The sequence below is a fragment of the Sturnira hondurensis genome, unplaced genomic scaffold, assembly GCF_014824575.4.
Source record: "Sturnira hondurensis isolate 20B ecotype Veracruz unplaced genomic scaffold, ASM1482457v3 Scaffold0004136, whole genome shotgun sequence".
Classification (NCBI taxonomy): Eukaryota; Metazoa; Chordata; class Mammalia; order Chiroptera; family Phyllostomidae; genus Sturnira; species Sturnira hondurensis.
Window position 1 is genome coordinate 20,877,995 of NW_028076767.1, and position 19,343 is coordinate 20,897,337.

General features: G+C 47.5%; 2 protein-coding genes across 5 annotated transcripts in view; one reads left to right on the plus strand and one right to left on the minus strand.

The window, feature by feature from the left end:
* Nucleotides 1-728: 728 nt before the first annotated feature.
* On the minus strand, nt 729-5,102 carry GDF5 (growth differentiation factor 5). The gene is made up of 2 exons (XM_037043937.1): nt 4,148-5,102; nt 729-2,058 (listed from the first exon to the last, which is right to left on the minus strand). The coding sequence occupies exons 1-2, from the start codon at nt 4,770-4,772 to the stop codon at nt 1,184-1,186; spliced, it is 1,500 nt and encodes a 499-aa protein (XP_036899832.1). The 5' UTR covers nt 4,773-5,102; the 3' UTR covers nt 729-1,183.
* Nucleotides 5,103-14,013: 8,911 nt separating this feature from the next.
* Nucleotides 14,014-19,343, plus strand: part of CEP250 (centrosomal protein 250) — a 45,024-nt gene continuing 39,694 nt past the window's right edge. For 2 of the 4 annotated variants that reach the window (XM_037043938.1, XM_037043942.1), the window contains exon 1: nt 16,895-17,014. The gene's annotated coding sequence lies outside the window, so the exon portion shown is untranslated. Of the gene's footprint in view, nt 14,020-16,894; nt 17,015-19,343 lie in introns of those variants that run through there. The other 2 variants (XM_037043940.1, XM_037043939.1) reach the window with 2 other exon arrangements.

Below are 19,343 nucleotides of genomic sequence, written 5' to 3' on the forward strand. Positions count from 1 at the left end.
TGGAAGATGGGGGAGAGCAGGTAGGAAGCAATGGGTGAGCAGTAAGTAGCGAAGGTGACGAGCAGGAGGGAGCAGGGCCATAGACAAGGTCATGTGAGGAACAGGAGGCAGGGGCAAAAAAGAAGATGCCTCACAAGCAGAGGAAGAGATTTCTGGCAGCCCAGGTTCCCCAGTGAGAGGTAGAGGATCCTTTAAATGGTAGTCAGTTCATTTTATGAGTATGTGGTGGGGGTGGGGGTGGGGAGGCAGCAGATACTAGTGAATGAAGCAGGATGATTTTAGAGGAAATGAAATCCCCAACTTCCCTCCCATTTAGGGATCCATTTCAGAGACAACCAGCTTGACTAAGAAGTGCCAAAAAGAAAACCTAACTCTGTTGGCAGGCCCCAGCGGAGCAGATGGAGCTCCAGACCAATGGGCTTTTGGAAGGAACGGGAATGGGGTTAGAGGTAGCCCTGGCCCTGCTTCAGTTTCCAGGACTGGGAGCGGGGACTGGGCCCTGGACACCGGGTGTATACCTGAGGCAACCCACCTCCCCTTCCTGGGTCAGTCATTCTTTGAGGGGTCGCTGTATCCCCTGGAGTGAACAAGAAATTTGCCACAGTGTTAGGCACAGTTTTGCTTTTTATCTCATCAATGTACATTTTAATCTAATAGTCTAACAGCCCCACATTCCTCACCCCTGCCCAAGCCCTCTCCCCCTCTTTTCCCACCCCTGCCCCATTAGCATCTCATCTATCCCGGGGGGGCAGAAAGTCACCAGGCACCATGGTGGTTCAAGGAGGATGCAGCACCCTCGGCTCTCCCAGGAGAGTCCCTGGAGAGTCCAGAGTCCAAAGAGGCCCAGGAGAGGAGAGGTCCTCGGCTGACTTTCATTGGAAAACCAGGTGTGCCGGGTCTCAGTCCCACTGGGAGTCTGTCTCCCTGGGCCTGTCCCTGCCAGTCAGAGCAGCAGAAGGGCAGAAATCCGTAGACAGAGGGACTTGCAGGTAGAAAGGACCCTTTAGCCCCTTGTCCCACTCAGAGAGCGAGCAAGGCTGTTGTTGGAATCCCCTTTCAGGCAGGATATGTAGATGTTCCCGGCTGCCGCTTCCTGACCCCTCTGTGATCCCACAAATGCGAGGAGGGGCCCACGTGCACAGCGTCTTAGGGATGCGCCACCAGGAAGACAGGGCCAGTGCTGCTACCTGCAACCGCAAGACTCCACGACCATGTCCTCATACTGCTTATAGACCACGTTGTTGGCGGAGTCAATGAAGAGGATGCTGATGGGACTGAGGCGCGTGGGCACACAGCAGGTAGGTGGCGTGGACTCCGGGTCCATGGAATTCATCAGGGTCTGGATGACTGCGTGGTTCGTGGGCTCCAGGTGAGAGCGCAGGGGAAACTCGCATAGTCCCTCGCAGTGGAAGGCCTCGTACTCAAGGGGTGCGATGATCCAGTCGTCCCAGCCCATGTCCTTGAAATTGACATGCAGTGCCTTTCGGCTGCAGCGGGCCTTGGGGTTCTTGCTGGGCCGCTTGCCCTGGCGGGTGGCCAGTGGAGCCCTCCGTTTTCGCCGCTGGCTGAACAGATACTCATACACGGTCTTATCGTCCTGGCCAGAGCGGGCCTTAATCTCGTTAAAGAACAGGTCCCGCTTCTTGGTGCGGCCAAACACCAAGAACAGGGCCTTCTCGTGAACCTGACGGGCAGCCCGGTCAAAGCCCAGGCCGCGGAGGTCCACAGCCCGGCCCCGTTCCCAGGCCTCCAGCTCCAGGCACAGCTGGGCCGAGTTCTTAAAGTTTCGGAAGAGCTTCCAGATGTCAAACACCTCCCAGCCAGATCCATCCAGGCCTGGCACGGAGCGTACATCCAGCAAGGCTGCCGGCTGCCGGCCGCTGGGGCAGCTGGACAGCTTCAGCTGGGCAGTCCGCCCGCTACTGGGGGCCACTGGCTTGGCTGTGTCCAAGGGCTTCTTCCGCAAGATCCGCAGCTCGGCCCCTAGCAGCCCATCCTTCTCCAGGGCACTGATGTCAAACACGTACCTCTGCTTCCTGACCACAGGGCCTCGGTCATCTAGAGAGAACACCCAGAAGTCATTCCCTGCAACCTCCTCAAGAAAGCCAGTCTCCTCGAGGCCTCGGGAGACTCCCCTGTCCAGAGAGCTTTCTCTAACCTCTTCCCCACTCTGAGAAAAGCCAAGATCCAAACCACTGAGAGCCTCATCCTACACAGCCTACCAAGTACGGTTGTTTATCGGTAGATGTGGCTGGGGGTGACTCGCGTGATTCTAGGTGTTTGTGTCCATCTCTATTCATATCAGAGATACCGCGGCTTTAGAAGTACCTTCTACCTACCTCTTTCCTATCTGTTATTGAATATGGTACCTCATTGGTGAAATAGGTGGGGTTAACCATTATAATTACTCCTGTTCTACCAGAGGGAGAACCAGAGGCTCAGAGGAGTTAGGTGACTTGCTCAAAGTCTCCCAGCTGAGAGAAAGCAGAGTTGAAACCCTAGCCTAGAACTTTGCATACCCAATCCGAAGCTGCTTCCACGGTACCTTAAAGAAAATCTTAGGGTTCTCTTTTTACAGATGAGGTACAGAGAGGGGGAGTGACTTGACTACAGTCACACAGTGAGTTAATGGCAAACTGCTCTGCAACCCAGTTTCCCTGCTTCCCAGTCTAATGATTTTGCTGTGTATGTGTCTCACCTGCTGGATGTGTGGGCGTGTCTGTGTGAGAGTTTGTGTGCATGATTGGGCTCACGTGTCTGTGAGAAAGTGGCATAAATAAATGATGTCATGTGCCTGTGTGACTGGGCTTGTGTCAAAATGTAAAGTGCATGTGGTGTGTGTGTGTATATGTGAGTAGATTCCATGTATACATATAGGTAAGAAGGTATGTGTGCACATAGGTGCATGTGTGTGATTCAGAAGGCATATACAAATATAAGGCTGTGCATGTGTATAAGAAGCTCAGTAGTCTGTCCAATCCACATGCCCTCTTTCCTGAATACCAATTTGCCGTTGGGAAGCATTCACATATAGCTCTAGAAGGTGACTAATTAGGCCTTTAAACTCCCCATCTCCCCCTCTCCAAGCTCCCTTAGTGCTGGGGGGCACAAGGACTTACTTTACGAGCCCCCAAGGGGTCACAGCTTTCCTTGACTGGGCAGGCAGCCAGGCCACCTCCCCCACCTCAGCCAGACCTGCTGCCTCTGTGCCTCCCCCACCTTCTGTCATCCCCCCACAGGCCAGCTCTAATGAGGAGCCTCTCCCACTCTCTGACCCCTCCCCCACCCTGCCAGCCAAAGCCCTCAGACCCATAGAACCAGACCGTATGAGCTGCAATCCAACCCAGCAATCACACTTAGGGAGAAACTGAGGTCCTGACAAGGGAAGAGCCTTGCTGGGAGGAAAGGCCAAGACAGCAATGCCCAGTAGGCAGAGGCAGAAATGAGGGGAGCACCTATTCTCCGGAGTTAACGATAAGAATGATCTGTGTTTAGGACAGGACATAAAGTTTCACATTCCAAGGGCTCTCAAAAATCACCCAGTCCAACCCAAACATAGCTGTACAGGTGGAGAAACTGACCCTGAAGGGAGAAGGGGCTTTTCCAAGGTCTCACTGTTAAACCCAGGTCTGCTGTCCACTCCCAGACCCCACATACCTCAACATCATTCCATGACTCCAAGGTGCCTCATTTACTGTCTCCCCCTATCCTGCCTCCTCTGCTCCCTATCCTGAGGGTAAAGTTGCAGGATGATGGGTGGCTAGACATTAATTTCTCTCTCTGCCAGCTGAGAAAACCTACAAACCACTGGAGCCTACAAAGTGTGGCCAGTCCACATAGCAACAGAGCATGGACCGGTGATCAAAGGTCTTAAAGCCTGGTCCCCAACTCTGCCACCACCTGGCAGGTCTTGTCTCTCTCTGGGCTTTAGTCATCCTCTCTGCACCTTGCAAGAGTTGGCCTTGGTGATCCCAGGTGCCTCCAGTCTGACATGCCAGTACCCCGGGACCTGACATGTGTGAGATAGTCCCAGATACCACCCAAGGCACACAGTCTCCCGCCGGTGGTGTCAGGGCTCTGGAAGGCCCCTCCATGCATGCAGATGCCCCTCCCTCTGAGCCGTACCCTTGCCACCCCGCCCCCTCACCTTGCCCTTTGTCAATAAAGCTGGTGATGGTGTTGGCCAGGCCAGCCTCCAACTTCACGCTGCTGTTTCCTCCCTTTCTGTCAGCATCGGACAGCGTCCTGTACAGCGAGAGCATGTATTCGTGGGGCGTGATGGGGGGCGGGCGGAACGTCTCCTTGGGCTCTCGAGGGGCCCCAGGCTCCCTGGCCTTCTTCAGCAGAAAGGGGCTGGGGACAGCACCTGCCTTTGGGGGTGCCTTGCCCCCAGGAAGCTGTCCTTTGGGGGTCACAGTCCGCGTTGCAGCCTGCCTTGTCTGGGGAGGGTGTCCTGGCTTGGGTTCAGGGCCACCCGATCTGGGGGGCAGCTTTTTGGGTTCATCCTTCTTGGGCTGTGTCAGGCCTCCTGCCTGCCCAGTGCCCCCCTTTGCTCTAGCATTGGTGGCTCCCCCACCATAGCTGTGACCCCCTGGCCTGAATACGTTCCGGGCCAGAGGGGGCCTCTCTTTGGCTTCTGCTTTGGCCAATCCTGGCCTGGCCCCCTGGGGTCTCTGGCCCAAGTCAGGGGCCCCCAACACAGTGCAGATAAATTCCAGGTCCAGCCAAGCCAGGTGCCAAAGCAAGAAAGTGAGGGGTTTGGAGAGTCTCATCCTCTGGCCAGCCGCTGAATGACACCAAAGAGAACGGCGGCAGCAGCGAAGGTGCCTCTGGTTTGGCAGGAAAAACCATGAAAGGAGTGGACCCTCAAAAGCAGCGGCAGCAGCAGTAGCAGCAGAAGGAAAGGCTTTCTCCTCAGTCTGAGACTCTTTAAGTCTGCCGGGTGTGTGTTTGTATCCAGTCCCATAGTGGAAATGCTCTCGTATCCAGACGTGCACCGTCTCCAGTCAGCAGCTGAAAATAACTCGTTCTTGAAAGGAGAAAGCCGACCGCCCCCTTTCTCCTGCACAACTGACTGAGGGCTTGAAGGAGGCTTGTATAAGGCTGAGGGATTTTTCCAAGAAGGAAGAATGGCGTAATGCTGCCTGTGTGCTCCAGTTTTTTTTTTTAAGTTTTGAATCCTTTCCAGTGAAAATACTTCACACACACACACACACACACACACTCGCCTGCAGGTGCTCAGAAAAATCTTTTACAAACCTGAACTCAGGAATTGGAAACGGAATTTCAACCCAAACCAATTTAATTACTCTCTGATGTCATGCTGTCTAAACTCATTTAAGTGCGATATATTTATGTGAAAAAAAAAATCACCGCTCCCCTTTCGAGGCCATGGCTCACGGGGGCTCTTGGCACGGAGCCCCGAAGCATGACTCTAGGCTTAGGGGGCCCCTTGGTCCATGGAGCAGACTCAGGGGTCTTCACCTCCACCTCAGGGGGCAGCCCACCCCACCCTCCTGAGGAGAGATGCTGAGGAATGAGCTCAAGATCTTAAGCCCCAGAAGCATGGGGAGTGTGAGTTTTCAGCTAACTCCTTGGGGTGTTTTTAAAGCAGTTTCAACCCCTGCGTCTAGTCTGGGGCCTGATTTGTTGTTGGGGGTGGGGGCGGCACAGATGGCAGCATTTACCCACAGTTTCTTTTATTTTAATAAACTTGTGGTGACCCAGAGACAGAAAAATATCAGTACCCACTACACCCCTCCCCCAAACGCCACTGACTAAACTCAGATGGTTTCTGCAGGCATTGGAGGGCACTGCCACCTTGGAGCCCACTCCTCAGGTGGAGGTTGGTCCAGGGTGTACCTCCCTACTACCCCAGGAAACACAGACTCCGGGTTTTGTTGGAAAGGACTAGCTGAGTCCAGAGGTGGCAGGCCCAGGCTGGGGCAGCAGCGGCCCCTGCAGGAGGCTGGAAAAATAACTTCCCACATCATGCTTTTCTGATAGCTCTAGAAGGCTGAATTCCTGCTGCACTCCGGCGGGAGAGGGGCGGGAGCAGAAAGCTGTTCTCTTCGCTGGGAATACTCTCCTTTCACTCCCACAACTGGAGGAAATTTCTCCTTACCCTGAGAGCTTCATCCTGAAAATTCTCCTCTGGGAAGCCTTCCCTGATGCCCAGAGAGAGCCAATCACCTTTTCTTTTTCTTTTTTTTTTTAGATTTTATTTATCTTTAGATGGGAAGGGAAGGAGAGAGGAAGAGAAATATCAATGTATGGTTGCCTCTTATGCATCCCCCACTGGGAACTGGCCTGCAACCCAGGCATGTGCCCTGACTGGGAATCGAACCGGGATCCTTTGGTTCGCAGGCCCATTTTCAATCCACTGAGCTACACTAGCCAGGGCCCAATTACCTTTTCTTGTGCATTCCGTTGCAACACTCGTCACATTAAGAGGTATAGCAGCAGGGTAGAAGCAGTAGTCAGGCAGGCTTCCTTCCTAACCTGAGATCCTCTGAGCCTGCCTAATAAAGATCTGTTTGCACTCTAAGGTCACCAAATTGTTTTTCCAGCACAGGCTGGCTCGCAGTAGAAGCTCAGTACGTGTTTGATGAATGAAAGAGATGAATTCACAGCTGGGGGTATCCAGGTGCCTGACCAGCCCTTTCATGGTGACTCTCCCAGATCCTTGCTGACCTTCAGAACACAGCAGCATAACTTGGCTTTCCAGGTTTCATTTGGTGCTCCTAGGTCAGGAACCTGGTAGTACTCCGCCTCCCCATCTCAAAGGGCCAATGCACCACCAGGCACTCTCTGGAGAAGCTTTGAGGAAGACCTGACTTTATCACCATCCCTCCACTTGCCAAGATTCACAACACTTGGCTTCCCTTCTGACTTGTCCCCACTAACGCAGTCATCTCTGGCGTTCCTCCCTCCTCTCTACCCCCACTGTCTCCGTCCTCCTCACCACCTGTCCTACTATAATCCCCTTATAACTGGCTTCCATGCCTTTAGGATGTCTCTGTTCCAACCCTTCCTCTCTCTAAAACCTACCCAATGAAAAGTACCAACTCACGTGCCCTCTCCTCCAGGAAGCCTTCCCTTGTCCACTGGAAAAATACACACTCCTCAATTGCTATCACATATTTTCTGTGCCCCTTTCCACTTTGGTAGCTCAAAGATTATGCAGTTCTGCTCCTGCCCCTTGCCTCAAACACAGTTCGTTTCTCCTACTCTGTGTACCTTTTTCATGTTTTTTAGAATCATAACTCAATTCCTTATAACTGTAATAATTTATTTACCTATCTGTCTCCCTCATTAGATTATGACTAGACTGTACTATATTTATCTTTCAATTATTCCCAGTGCTGGGCAAAAGGCCCAGCACATAGCAAACTCTCAGTATGGGTTGTATGGATGAATAAATCTCTAACTGGCCTTATATATGAAAACCATAATTTTCTGCTTTAAGGTGTGGTCATTTGTGGATATCTCATGCCTTCCCTGCTGGGCTCTGAGTTTCTTGAAGGGGAGGATTCTGTCTTTCCACCTTCTAGGCACTTTGCAGGGTCGACTGAGTGAGCAAATGAAGGGAGAAACGAATGAAACAACCAACACACCCCTGCACAGGGTTGGATAAAGAGCAAGAGCTTTGGAGACAAGCAGGCCTGGTTTGGAATTCCGGTTCTGCTATATGGTTTAGCGCATTGTACGATCTTCGGAAACCTCTGCACTCCCCTGAAACTCTGAACAAGGACCGTGACGGTACCTACTCACAGGGGTTTTATGGGGATTCAATGAAATGAATCATAAAAAGTGATTAGCCTTGCACCTGGAAAACATTAATAACAGCTACTATTTACTGAGCACGTACTCCAGGAAACTAGACTTGGGCCTTGATGGCCCATTGCATTTTTATCTTATTTATCTTCACAACAACCCTAAGATGGAGGTATAGATAGTCCCACAGTTCACAGGTAAAGAAGCTGAGGTTCAGAAAGGTTAAATTATTTTTTGAGCTTAATTCCCGCTTTGACGCATTTTTTTACCAAAGAATCCCAACCTGGCCTCTAGAAACACAAGAAGTAAAAGGGTGGCGGGGGGCAGGGGGGCAATTGTGGTGTTCTTGGCTTTCTGTCAAGGTCTCCTCCAATGAGCTGGGGCTTTGAGACATGGAGGACTCAGATCAGGGGCCATTGTTCGAGGACCAGGGGACCCCAGAGTGGGGTGGGAGCAGAGAAAGGGGACTCGGAGCTTGCTTAGAAGGCCCTCTCCAGGGAGGAGCCCAGGAGACCGGCCTGGCTCTCACTATAAAGGTGACTAATCACTTTGGTCCCCTCTGGTAATTGCAACCAGATGCTGCCGCTGGCAGCGCTTCAGTCCCAACATGTTTAATTACTGGGACGTAGAGTCCCTCAGTCCCCCATGTCCCCTTACCTCCCCCTCTCCTGTCAGCAATATTAATGTCAAACCTGAGGTAGAGGATGGGAGTCTGGGAAGCCAGTGGCATGGAAATAATCTTTACAGTGTCTTCTACCACGCAGAGCCTTTGACTCTTGTACATGAGAGTCAAAGAGTACAAGAGTACTCTTGTACTCTTGTACATGTCTACCCACCGCTTATCTCCTCCGCACTCCACAAAACATTCTCTTCAAGCTGGCAGGTCAGCGTATTCTCATCCCCATTTGGTAGATGAGCAAACAGTAAACTGAACAATAACAATAATTTTTTGTTTTGAAGCACTTAGCAATTTCCAAAGCGGTTTTGCATTCACTATATACCATCAGACCCTCCCGACGTCTCCTGGAGTCAGCCCAGCACAGGACAGTGACGAAGACCATAGGCTCCAGGATCAGACAACTCAGTTTGTGTCCTGGCTCTGCCACACAATTGGGTGGCCTTGGATATCCATTCATTCGTGTACTTAATTACCCAGCAACTATAATATTAGGTGACTAACACATGATAGGTCCCGGGCCTGAGCACTGGATATCTAGCAGTGGACAAGACAGCCAAGTCTGCGCTCACGTTCTGGTGAAAGAGACAAACAAGCAAACAAAGGTATAGTTTCAGAGAATTTTTAAGAAAAATTAAGAAGGGTCAAAAGGAAGTCTGTCGATAAGAATGTCTCTTTGAGGGGACGACATTTGAGCAGAGATGTGGGTATAGTGAGGGAATAAGGCCTACAAGGGTCTGGGGAATAATCATTCCAGGTGGAGGGAACAGCACATGCAAAGGTCCTGAGGCAGGAGTGAGCTTGGCATATCTGAGGACCCATGAGGAGCTGGTGCATCTGAAGCAGAGTGAGCGAGGGAGAGAGTGATAAATGTGGTCAGATTGTGCCAGAACCATGTCAAGTACGGCCTTGCATGCCAGAGAAAGGAAGCTGGGTTTTATTTTTAGTGCAGCGAGAAACACAAGGAAGGGTATTAAACAGGAGACTTGTCTAATTGGCAACATAATGATTAAGAGCTGGGCTACCTGCCTTCAAATTCACCAGCCATATAATTTCAGGCTAATTATTTAATCTCTCTATGCCTCAGTTTCCTCATGCATAAAATGAGGGTAATAATATACCTACTTCACAGAGCTGTTATGATTTGAGTTTTTGTTATTCGAGTTCTCAGTGACTACACGCATAGTAAACACCACATAAATGTTGGCTATTGCTTACATTTTTACATCACTTCTCTGAACCTATTTCTTTACCTTTAAAATGAGGATAAAAATATCTGCTTCATAGACTGGATGTAAGAGCTAACTACTTACACGTGTAAAGTATCTTTCTTTCTTCCTTCCAGCATATAGTAGGGGATCCATAAATTATACTTTAAAAATAAAAGATTCAATTGTTAATATTGTCCCTGTTTCACAAATGAGGAAATTGTGTCTCAGAGAAGTTAAGGTTAAGTGACTGGCACAAGTCTATGTTTTATTTATTTGTTTGTTTGTTTGTTTAGCTAGCTAGCTAGCTAGCTAGAAATGACAGGGTACCTGACTCTGAAATCACTGTTCTTCCCACAGCAAGAGAGAACTGACCTTCTTTCTTGCTATGATCCTACATGTTAGGAAGTGGCTGGGAGGAAGGCCCAGAATCCCTGACCCTCTATCTGTGTTTCTCCTCCTCTGAAGGGCCTGGGCTGCCTCGATCCGGGGAGCCCAATCTTCACCCAGCCGTTTTCCGGCTTGTAGTGTTTGAACGCTCCAGGAGTTGCCACTGCTCTCATCCAGGGAGCTCTTGATGGCTCCCCCAGCTGAGCTCCTTGGGAACTGCACCTTGTCCAAGCATGGGACTTCTGTCCCTGGTCAATCGCACTTGCTTAGGAAAACCGACCTGGAAACAGTGTATGGGTGTATGTGTATCTCTGTTGTGGGTATGGAGTGTGAACAAAGGAACTGTACATTTCTCACTTGTATTCTTTATTTTAAATACTTTTTTAAAAATGCTTTTAAGATGGTCTGAAGGTTGTGGGTTACTGTTAAGCTGATTTTTTTTATTTTTTAAATGCTTTTAAAACTTTTACAAAGTAGTACTTGTTAGATAGAAAAGTAATGCAAACTCATGAGGGAAAAGTTTCAAACAGTACAAAAGAAAGCACTGAAGTCTCCATTCCATCCCAGGCCAAAGGTCTTTCATTCCTTCCCAGATTTTTAAAAAAGATTTTACTTATGTATTTATTTTAGAGAGAGGTGGAGGGAGGGAAAAAGAGAGGGAGAGAAGCATCAATGCATGGCTGCCTCTTGCATGCCCACTATGGGAGACCTGGCCTGCAACCCAGGCACGTGCCCTGACTGGGAGTCCAACTGGCAACCCTTTGATTCTCAGGCCGGCACACAACCACTGAGTCACACCAGCCTGGGCTAATATAAGCTTTTAAGAAAGTTTTTTAACTGAAGTATGTGTATTAAATATATTTCAATTCAAAATTAAATCATGTTTATTGTAAAAAAATTAAACAACAAACGTTATTAAATTAAAACAAAAAGTTCCTTCCTTACTACTCCCCCGTCCCTCTCCCCAGAGGTCACAACTGTTAATAGTGAGGGCCCTGGGAACCCTACCGCCATTCTTGAGTTCAGAAACCTCAGGTTCCTGCTGCACTCCTTCCACTCTTTCTGCCCTTTGTCTGTCTCCCATTCTGCACATAAGAACCCTTGTAGGGAAGCGTTGTAACGCCCATCTCATAGCTGTGAAATTGGAGGCTCAGGGAGGGAAGACGGTTGCTCAAGGACACAGGCAAAGCCAGGAGTCCAAACCCAGGGGCTTGGGTCTGCCTTCCAGCTTAATGTTCTTTCTGCCATGTTCTTCCCCCTGACTTCTGTCCGGCGGAACCTTAGACTTCAATTGCTGCGGCACGTGAGGCAGCAGACGGTCGGTCTCAGGTTAGAATATAATTTTTGAGAGAGGAGAGAACCTGGTCCTGTGGGAGCTGTCACTGAGCATCCTCTACTCCCCTGAATGGTGTGAAGACGCCACCTACTTCCAGCAATGTCAAGTGTGGATGAGCTGGAGTTCACCCTAAAGGAGTTCATCACCACCAAACCAGTATTACAAGAAACGCTAAAGGGCCTTCTTTAAGAAGAAGAAAATGAGATAAAAAAAAGATGTAAAATAAAATGGCAATAAATACATATCTACCAACAATTACTTTAAATGCAAATGGATTAATGCTCCAATTAAAAGACCTAAGGTGCCTGAATGGATTAGAAAACAAGACCCTTACACATGCTGTCTACCAGAGATGCACTTCAGATCAAAAGACACACACAGACTGAAAGAAGAGGGAGGGAAAAAGATATTTCATTAAAATGGAAACAAAAAAAATCTGGGGTAATGATACTTGTACCAGAAAAAAATAAACTTTAAAACAAAGACTATAACAAGAGACAAAGACAGACCCAGAAATTCCACTTCTGGATATTTATCTGAAAAAACACAAAACACTAAATTAAAAAGACAGATTGCACTCTGGCTAGTGTGGCTTAGTGGATTGAGTGCCAGCCTGTGAACCAAAGAGTCATTGGTTAAATTTGCCGTCAGGACACATGTCTAGGTTCTGGCCAGGTCCCCAGCAGGGGGTGAGTGAGAGGCAATCACACATTAATGTTTCTTTCTCTTTCTTTCTCCCTATTCCTCTCTAAAAATAAATTTAAAAGTAGTTTTTAAAAGGCATGCATCTATATCGCTGTATTAATTATTGCTGTATTATTTATGATAGCCATGATGTGGCAGCAACCTAAGTCCATCAGTAGATGAATGGATAAAGAAGTGGTACATTAACACGATGGAATATGACTCAACCATAAAAAAGGAATGAAATCTTGCCATCTGCAACAACATGCAGGGACCTGAAGGGTATGGTACTGAGTGAAACAAGCCAGACAAAGACAACTACCACATGATTTCACTTATATGTGGAATCTAAAGAACAAATCGATGAACAATCATAATAGAAACAGACTCAAAGATACAGAGAACATTTTGAAGGTTTCCAAATGGGAGAGGAGTTGGGGGGGGATGAGTGAAAAAGGTGAAGGGATTAAGAAGTACAAATTGGTAGTTACAGAATAATCACAGGGATGTAAAGTATAGCATGGGGAGTATAGTAATAACTATGTATGGTGTCAGATGAGTACTAGCTTTATCAGGGTGACCACTTTGAAAGTTATATAACTGTCTAATCACTGGGTTGTATACCTGAAACTAGTATAATATTATGCATCAACTGTAATAGAAAGATAAAACATTAGCTTAAAGAAAGAAGAGTGCCCAGAGGAAAATTCCTGGCAGTCCCCAAACATACCAGGCTCCAGCGCACCATATACCTGCACACTCTTTACATTCCCCTTCTGGCCCTGTCTGCTCGGCAGATTCAACCTTCAGCCTCTGTGAAGTCAGACACTCCCTCTTTTTAGAATTTACTGCACTGCGTGTGTGTGTGTGTGAAATACTTGTTTACTTATCTGCCTCCCATGTGAGTCTATGAACCGAGGTGCTAGGAAGGGTCCATGTGTTATTGTTCCTTGTATCTCTCCCAATGTCTAACTCAGCATTAGGCACACGTTAAGTATTCAATCAATATCTATTTAATGACAAATGAATGGACTCATATGGACAGCAGCAAGTTGTCCACAATCTACTATAAGGGACTGTGTCATTTGGGGCCCCTGGCTTTGCCTCAGAATGTTAACTTACAGTAAGAAAGTGGGGAAGAGCTGGGGGTTTTCCCCTTAATTTTTCCCTTCTGTCATCAGAGGTTCACTGTAGTCCCTCAGGGTGTTGACATGGGGAGAAATGTGGGGAAAGGAGTGGGAAGTCTTCCTTGAACTAGGATTGTAGTCGGTTTTGTGCTTTCAGGGTCTGGAAGATGTGCTCAGCTGTTCCTGTGCATCCCCAGAGCATTGTGGAGTGCTGTTAGAGTCGGGCGGATCTCCTTCTCCTGAATACCAACATCTCTACTACCAATGGGCACTTTTCTTTTTACTTCTGCGGTCCCTTCACCCCACTAGGAGGTCCTACTGAAGAGGACCCTGGGTGAGCCTATGCAGGCTCTCTTTCTCTTAGTCCACATCTGGCCTACAGAGAACACTCCCTGACAAATTCTGGGAGAGCAGGTCAACCTAATATAGCAGCAATCTCCTGGGTTCTGCCATCAAAGCAATTGGCATGTTTGTCTCTTGTTGCTAGATTTCCCGAACAGGAGGTAGATCTTGTCACTATGCTCCCCGGCTGCCATGGGGACCGATTTGGCACCTCACACAATCATCAGGTTCCTTCCCCCAATTACTCCATCTTCCCCAAGAGGGGTGGGGACTCACAGCCAGAAATATCTCCACATAAAGTCTCTATCCTCCACTCTCTTGACCATATAGATAGGGATTTAAGAACTTTAAAACAGATTTTAGACTGTTAAAATAAATTTTGTTAAATTTTAGATTGTTAAAAATATATATGATATTTTAGCATCTCACTTTGAAATTCCACACATATAATTTTAAAAGAAAGAAAATCAGCCCTGGCTGGTGTAGCTCAGTGGATTGAGTGCGGGCCTGTGAGCCAGACAATCGCAGTTTGATTCCCAGTCAGGGAACATGCCTGGGTTGCAGGCCAGTTCCCGGCAGGGGCCAGTTCCCAGCAGGGGATGCACAAGAAGCAACCATACATTGAAGTTTCTCTTCCTCTCTCCTTCCCTTCCCCTCTAAAGATAAATAAATAAAATATTTTTTTTAAAAAGAAAATCAGTCAGTTCAAGCAGCCTCTTGACTTGGGGCAGAGGAAATATCTACAAAAGATGAGCTGGGCTGGGGAGCAGGACCCCTCTTATAGCCCTGGGAGAGATGGGAAGCTTGTGCCCAGAAATGGGATTTAGGACATAAAGGAAAAAGCCCAGTTCATCCCGATCTGTTATTTCTCCCTCCAATCCAGCCTCCTTTGAGGCCTTCTCCTCATTCTGGTTCATCAGGCAGGTTTGAACATGGCCAGGCTCTAATTGTGCCTGGATTACATCTTTTCCCATAGGTCTCTTGGGTCCCAAACAATTCAAGCGATGGATATGAACACCCGTTTGTTTATCCCAAATGTTCCTGGTACTCCATAGGACATTTGAAGGCTGATGTACTCTCAGAGTCTAGAGAACTTTTCAGGGGAATTTTCCGCACTTTCAAACATTAGCTAAGTCCACCCTCTGCTCTGACCCAGACAAAATACCCAGTTGTACTACTTTATTATGCTTAAATATAGTTTCTAACTTGCTGTTAATACACTATATTATTATCCAATACTAGTACACAATAGATGTCCAGCAAATGTTTGCTGGGCAAATGAATAAATGAACAAGGAAATGAATGAATGAATAAATGAACCCACCTTTACAAAAATCAAAGATTACTGGTTGGTTTTAATCTCTTACTACTCCATTTACCCTTTATTGGTGTGTTTTGGTAGTCTCAAACCTCTTTACTTCTCATGGTCTTACAATTTATAGTGTAGTTTGCTGATGGATTTTATATCATTAACCTTTGTAACACTGAGGCTAACTTGATTCACTCGTTCAGTGGAATAAGCCAGACATAGTCTCCTATCCTCACGAAGGTTAAATTTTACAGGGGAAGAAAGATAATTAGTAAGTAAATAAATAAAAATAAAGAGTGGAACATACTGTGGAAGAAACAGAGAACTATGGTAGAAAATGATAGGGTAGTGCTTTAGATAGCATGATTAGGGGAGACCTAGCTGAGGAAGTATCATTTAGGATGAGACCTGAAGAGGGAAGGAAGGTATCAGCTAAGCCAAGAGCTGGGGGGAAACTGGTCTAGGTAGAGGGCAAAGTATGTGCAAAGGTCCTGAGGCAGAAAAGAGGTTGGAATCAGCAATGTTCAGGTTGTTTGCATTTCTCTCCATTCCATATATCGTTGTAGTGAACATTACACAGTACCTGTTGCATGAGTATTTTCCTTGGATGAATTCTTAGCAACTTTTTATCTGTCCAGTGTCTGGGACATTTCTTCTTCCCTCTCTAAATTGGTTACCTTTCAAAATCAGTGTCCTCCCTTCCTCCCTTTAGCCCCCATTTACTTTATGTTTTTTCAAAGTAACTATTAAGAACTTGGTTTTTGTTCTTACAGAAGAAAAGATATAATACAACTCTTAACAGTGTTCTCTTGGGCTATGAATTGCCCATTTTACTCCTGCTATCCATTCATCTGTCCGTTTACTCAGTGCTTTCTGAGCACCTGTCTTATAGCAGGTCTTATGCTGGGTGCTAGAGATCCACTGATCTTATGTAGGGGCTATTCAAAACGTGTTCCTGCTGCATGCTAGCATACTCGCTGAAATGCAGATTCCTGGGCTCCACCCCTGGTTTACTGACTCTCTAAGGGTAAAATTTGAGCGTCTGCATTTTAAGAAGTTGCCTGGTACGGCTCAGTGGATTGAGTGTCCACCGGTGAACTGAAAGGTCGCTGGTTGGGTTCCCAGTCAAGGCACATGCCTGGGCTGCCAGTCAGGTCCCCAGTAGGGGGTGGGTTAGAAGCAACAGATTGATGTATCTCTCGCCTATTGGTGTTTCTCTCCCTCTCTTCCCCTCTTTCTAAAAATAAATAAATAAAATATTTAAGAAGTTCCCTAGGGTTTTTTTTTTTTGGGGGGGGGGTATAGTTTTTTCTAAGTCCCGACTAAAAACTTATAACCTGAGTAGAAGGTAAATGTAATTTTCAACTCTTAAGGACGTGCATTGCTAAGTTATGCACAAAACGCTATGGGAATAAGGCCAGGATCATAGAAGAATCCTCTAGAAGAAGTCAGGTTCACGCAGACTATACAAACTGCAGTTTTCCGGACGGAGGTAGGACATTCAAGCAAAGAGAACACCTTATGCAAAGACGTGGGCGAAAACAGTGCTGTGTATTCAAATGACACTAACTAGCTGTGAGTGTTGTGTTGCCTTAGGCTGCTTGGAGGTGCAGGTCTGAAAGTGACAAAACTCTACAACTGGTTGCCCTGCAGGTATATTACCTCGATCCTGGAGCGGGTTCTCTTATTCATCATGCAGTTACTAATTGCACGCTAGTATGTGGGTGGAGCAGTGCGCAGGCGCATCTAGAACCAGGTGACTACACACGCGCAGTGTGTAATCCCGAAGCCAAAAGTGGGATAATCAGGGCAAGTTTTTTCTTTTACCCAAAACCCTCCTTGCTCAAATCCAGCAACCGTAGCCGTCGCTACTTCTGCCTAGGAAATCTTGCTTTTTAAAGTATAGCCCTGCCTTTCCTACTGTAACACTACAGTAAACCCGCTGCCAGTACTCAACATGGCGGGAGGTGCCTAAGGCAATACCGACCTCCCATAGGCGTACTAGTAGGAGGGGCGGGACCCTCTGAAAGGGCGGGAGTTTGGGGGGGCGGGGTCCGGGACCCAGCCGGGCAGTGGGCCCTAGCCCCTGATCCGGCCCTGGCTGCGGCTTCAGCCGCTGCCGTGCGGAGGAACAGTCTAGGAATCTGCGGAGCGGAGCGTGGTGAGGTGGGGCCTCAAGGGCAGGTGGGAGGTGCCCAGATTAACGGTCTGAGGCCCACAGACCCGCCCGGCTAAGGCGCCTGAGGGAATCACGTTCGGGCTGCGGCCTCGGGTTCGCTGGGAGGACCCCAGGGCCCACTGAGAGGTTGGGACCTGACCTAGGGTTCCCGACTCCTGGCCTTTGGGTCTGCTTTCGCCACCACTCTGAGCTCCGGTCCGTGCACAAAGGGGTGTTCCCGAGCGTCTTTCCCGACAGCCTAGGAACCCAGGGTTGTCAGGATAAGACGCTGCGCTCTCCGGCCAGTCTTGCTCCGGGCTCCCAGAATTTTGTGGCTCCCTCTGCCCTTGGGGCTTTGCACGGGATCTGACCGAAAGCTCCGGCCCACCCGCCTCCATACTCTAGAGCTGTATTCTTTGCTTATACATCACCTATCGCTTCCTCGGAAATCTTCCCCAACCTTGCTTACCGGCGCAGTTAATCTCGCTGCTCTTTTTTTTTTTTTTTTTTGCAGTTACTTTTACGTCCATGCACTTGTTGGGGCTTTATGCTTTGCCTTTTTTATCTCTATATCCCAGAGTCTAGCACGTGATAATGATAATAATAACAAACATTTACTGAATAACCACAGAATATCAGGTGTTACTTAATGCATTACATGTTAAAGGCCCATTTCCATAAAGTGGATTCTTTATCTTCACTTTTTTTTTTTCAGTAGAAAGTTGAGGCACTCCGATCAATGTGCCTAGAATCTTACAACTAAATGAGTGGAGCTGGGAAACGAATTCAAAGCTGTTTTTCCCAGGAGCATGTGATAATTTCATTAGAGGGCCTTTGGGTGTGATAAATTTCTGTCGAATTGGTCTCCTCTAATCCCGCCAGTTATGGAGGCCAGTTATGCACATTTTATTGAGAAGGCTTAGAAAGGAGAATGGACGTTCCTAAATAAGTAGAGAGTTCATGACAAAACCAAGGCTGGAACTTGCTACTCTTCCTTCAGTCACACTCTACCTTTCTTGCTCCTTTTCTATCAGAGAGCTGCAGGCCTCATCGTTTCAAACCCTTTAGGAAGTGTGCCTTACAGAGCTGTGATTGCATATTTCATGATTTAGGAGGCAACCGAAGTGATGGAGAGGGCACAGAGTTTGGAAGCAGACTGGGGTTTCATCTTTGCCACTGACCGGTTATATCCTTTCCATTTTTTGAACCTCAGTTTTCTTCTCTGTAAAATAAGAACAATAATCTTATCTCGATGGGTATTTGTTACAATGAAAATTACAGTAATTGTTTGGAAAGACTAAAGTGCTATACAAACTACGTGATCTGAGGTTTTTTGTTTGTTTGTTTTGCTTTTTAGAAGGTTATAGAACAGTCAGCATTTTTGCAAGACCATTGGTGATACGGACAAGGTTACCTACCGTCCTTATATTCATTCAGGCACTGTTTTAGGATTTGGGAATACAGCAGTCAATAAAAGCAGTGTTCTTGCACATGGGAAATTTACATTCTGATAGGTATATTACACATAATAAGCTGGTAGGGACCCATAAGTCATGGTAAAGTACAAAGAAATTTGTGTAAAGGGTGCGTGAGGGGTGGCGGTATTTTATTTTGGATGGTTAGGGACATTTAAACAGAGACCTGAGACGTGAATCGTGAAGGTAACTGGAGGGCCTCTTCCTCTGGTTACCTTCACGCACCCTGAACATTCCTCCAGAGTGTTCAGCTTGGTGTGTTCCAAGCATGTACAGCAAGGAGAGCTGCATGGTTGGAGGAGTAAGAATGGGAATTAAAACAACAGGAGGCAGGGATCAAATAATTAGGACCCTGTTGGCCATTTTAATGGTCATGGTTTATACTCTGAGTAGTATTGGAGGGTTCTGAGCGGCATAATCTGTCACTGTTTTAAAAGGATCGTTTGACTACTCTGTTGAGAAAAAAACAAATATTGGAAACAAAGTCGGAACATCACTCCCATCCAGGTAGCTTTTGCAGTAATCCAGATGTATTAGTTACCTGGTTTTTTTTGTGCAAGCAACTACCCCAAAATTTAGTAGCTTGAAACAACAATCATTTATTATCTCGTATAGTTGTGGGTTGGAAATCCAGGAGCAGTTCAGCTGGATGTTTCCGGCCTAGGATCTCCCAGGAGACGGCAGTCAAACTGATGGCTAACCTGCTGCCAAGACGGTTCCCTGTCACTGAGCCTCCTCACAGGGCTGTCTCAGCAGAGAGTGTGAGGGGGTGGGGAGAGCACTGTAGTGCCTTTTATGATCTTGTCCAGAAAGTCATTTCAACTTGATTCCACTTCATTAACTTTATTCCAGCTCACTCTTA